Source organism: Pterocles gutturalis, unplaced genomic scaffold (genome assembly GCF_000699245.1).
Source record: "Pterocles gutturalis isolate BGI_N339 unplaced genomic scaffold, ASM69924v1 scaffold390, whole genome shotgun sequence".
NCBI lineage: Eukaryota > Metazoa > Chordata > Aves > Pterocliformes > Pteroclidae > Pterocles > Pterocles gutturalis.
In genome coordinates this window covers 10,789-14,041 of record NW_010142976.1, presented here as the reverse complement: position 1 = coordinate 14,041, position 3,253 = coordinate 10,789, and the positions used below count along the sequence as shown (strand labels likewise).

Here is a 3,253-nt window from a genome sequence, read left to right as displayed (position 1 = left end):
CTGGGATTTGAAGAGGCCGACGACGCCCTTGCCGTGCAGCCCCCCCGAGCGCAGCAGCACGGCTTTGGTGCGGGCGTTGCGCCAGCAGACGACAGGGAAGCGGTTCTGGCGGTAGCAGCGGGGGATGCGTCCTGGATGCTCTGCGGCACGATGAGCAGCCCGGGGTAGCTGCGGGGAGAGAGCGCAGGGTCTGCAAAGCAGGAAAGACCCCCGCTGAGGGGAGTCCCGAGCTTCCTGTCTCGAGGCAGCTGTTGTTAATGAGTACAGGATGGTTCCATCCCTTTTCCTGTTTGATGTAGCTCAAATATAACAGATACAGAAACAGAAAATAGAACAGAACAGAAATTCTATTTGACACGCTCGGCATTATAATAATTATTTTTAAGAGAGTACATTTATTCTGTTGTGTGTTTATACTACGTACTAATTTGTGTTAAATATAAATATAATAAAAAGAAAAACTACAATAGGGAGTGTTTCACATTTGTAACGGGAATGTCCACCAAACCGACCACTAACGGGACAAGAACAGTTTGTATTGCATGGGCTGCCATAGCGCTTTGACCATCTGCCATGCAGCCTTACTCAGAAACTTCTTCTGGCATCCCAACAAATTGAAATTTAAATGAACGATGCAAGAACGATAGCTGCACCAACTGCAAGAAGCACCTCCTCCCGGCCCGCGGCCCTGCAGCCCCGCGGCAGCTCACCTGCGGCAGATGGCATACATGCGGTTGAGGGTGGAGATGGGGAAGGGCTCGTTCTTGGAGCGGGTGAGGCTGCTGCTGAGGGTCCCCAGCCCCAGGCGCTGGTAGTCGCGGCAGCAGGCGCGTTCCACCAAGTGGTTGATGGTCATTTTATCCGAAGGTTTGATGGTGGTGGTGGGGGTCAAAGTGCTTCTGTCCATCTCTTCGGACACTGCGGAGACAAAGGGGAAGCGGGGTCCGTCCTCGGCAGGGCTGAGCCCCCTCCCAGCGCCGGCACCGGGAACGGGAGAGCTCGGCCGGGCTGGACACCGGGCTTTGGGGCAAGAGCTTTTATCGTGAGGTTCCAGGCACAGAGGGAAGCCAGCTGCGTGGGTACTGACGTGAGGGCAGGTTTTTTTGGTGTTTTCACATGGCTTGATACCACTGAGAGAGGAGGAACACCCCCAGCACAGACCTGTCCAGAGCTGCTCCATCACACTGGTGTCATCTCCTGCCTCAGAGGAGAGGAACCTCCCGGGAGAGGGGGGCAAGACCTCGGCCCCAGCCAGGCTTTGGGCTCGGGATGCTCCCCTCCAGGGAAAACCCCCGGCAGGGACACGATCCTCGGTGGCTGCTCTCTTTGCTAATGCTCCCAACGCGTCCCCTAATGCCAGAACCGCAGGACAACGGATCTCAAAGGCATCTCTCCTGGGCCGGACTGCAGCTGGTGTTTCTGCTAAAAACTTAAATGATGGACACAGTGGAGGCTCTTAATGTTCCGGGGCAGACCTCAAACTGAACAGCGCTGCAAACAAACTGGGGAGCAACCAAAAGGTGCAGAATCGGAGGCACAGAATCAGAGAACGGTTCGGGTGGGAAGGGACCTTAAAACCCACCCAGTGCCACCCCCTGCCATGGGCAGGGACACCTCCCACTAGCCCAGGTTGACCAAAGCCTCATCCAGCCTGGCCTTGAACCCCTCCAGGGATGGGGCAAGCTCCTCGGTGAAGAGAAGGAAAGATCCCAGATCAGCCATGGCCACTCTGCTGGGCCAGCCCCACGCGCAGCAGGAGGGACTGGTCCCCACTGAAACCCTAAATCCCATCCGTGTCCTCTCCAAGAGCCTTCCCACCTGGGAGGGTTGTCACCTCCACCGCAGAGGACTCCTGTCCCTTCCAGTCCTTTGTGACTCTCAAACCAGTCCAGCTCTTCTCAGGCCTGACCTAACCTGCCTTGGACCTGCTTAAATCTGTGAGTTTTCATCCACGGACCACAGGACCCCTCCTGTCCCCAGGGCTCAGGAGGTGCTGGAAGGATGTGGAGTTGCTGCCTGGCCACCACCAGCAGACGAGAGCTGGCAGAGCATCGGGAACGGGGAGAGGTGACCGTGGTGGCAATCCTCTGCCCCAATGTCCTGGTTTGAGCTGGGACAGAGTTCACTCTCTTCCCAGCAGCTGGTGTGAGGCTGTTTGGATTCTTTTTCCCTGTGTCCTGGTTTCAGCTGGGACAGAGGTCACTCTCTTCCCAGCAGCTGGTGTGAGGCTGTGTTGGGGTTTGTGCTGAGGAGAAGCTGATCACACACTGATGGGCAGAGCTGCTGCCAGGACAGTCAAGGACTTTCCAGCGTCTCTGCTGTGCCCATGTCTGCAGGGGCAGGAGGAGCTGGGAGGGAGGACCACCCCCCAGCCCAGGATTCCACCTCAGGGTTAGGACTGAGACCCAAACTGGCCGATGGGCTGTTCCACCCCATGTCCTGCATGGCCAGGGGAGAGGGGAGGCTCCGGTCGGAAGTTCTCTCTCTTGCTCCGGGTTGTCTCCCTCTGGGTAACCCCTCTCTTGGGGTTGTCTTTGTCTCGGGCTCTTATCTCTGTCCCGGGACTGAGGTTTCAGGACTCTCCCTGCTCTGGGATCATTGGCTGGGAACAGGCTGAGCCTTGGTCATGGGGTGGTGAGCAGTGTCACTGTGTGTCACCCATTTGTACATTTGTGTATATTACCATCATCATTATTTCCAATATTATTGCAGTTTAGTTATCACATTGTTCTTATCTCAACCCCATGAGTCTCTTTTCCCTTCACCCCTTTAATTCTCTCTATCCCTGAGTGGCAGAAGGGTGAGCGAGCGGCTGTTAGGGGGTTTTGCTCCCACCCAGGGTCAAACCACAACCCCCAGGGAAGCTCCCCAACAGCTCACTGCAGAATGACGGCCGAGACCTCTCCCAGCGGGACGATGCTCCTGCTCCAGCTCCTGCTCCCTCCCCACCACCTCCCTTCCTTCCCGGGGTGCTCCCCACCTGAGATCTCGTCCTCGTTGTCCTCGGAGAAGTGCTGGCTGCTCCGCTGCTCCCAGGCTGGCGGCGTGTATTTCTTTCGCGTCACGTACTGCCGGCCGATGGTTTTCTTGGCATTTTTCACCAGGTTTTTGGAGAGTGTCCTGGAACCGGAGCAGAGGTTGAGGCCAGGGACAGAATTCCCCCGCACGTGCGGGACCACAGCCCGGCGCGGCCAGAGGAGCAGCCCTGAAGGGTGACAGACCCCAACACTCAATGACACCAAGAGCAAAGCAG

General features: G+C 57.1%; 1 protein-coding gene across 1 annotated transcript in view; it reads right to left on the bottom strand.

Moving 5' to 3' along the window:
* Positions 1 to 6: 6 nt before the first annotated feature.
* LOC104469822 (myotubularin-related protein 5-like) overlaps positions 7 to 3,253 on the bottom strand; it is a gene marked incomplete at both ends in the record, with an annotated part of 13,278 nt that continues 10,031 nt past the window's right edge. The window contains 4 exon segments of the mRNA XM_010084528.1: positions 7 to 122; positions 125 to 168; positions 711 to 918; positions 2,981 to 3,120. Coding sequence (XP_010082830.1) covers positions 7 to 122; positions 125 to 168; positions 711 to 918; positions 2,981 to 3,120 — 508 coding nt within the window.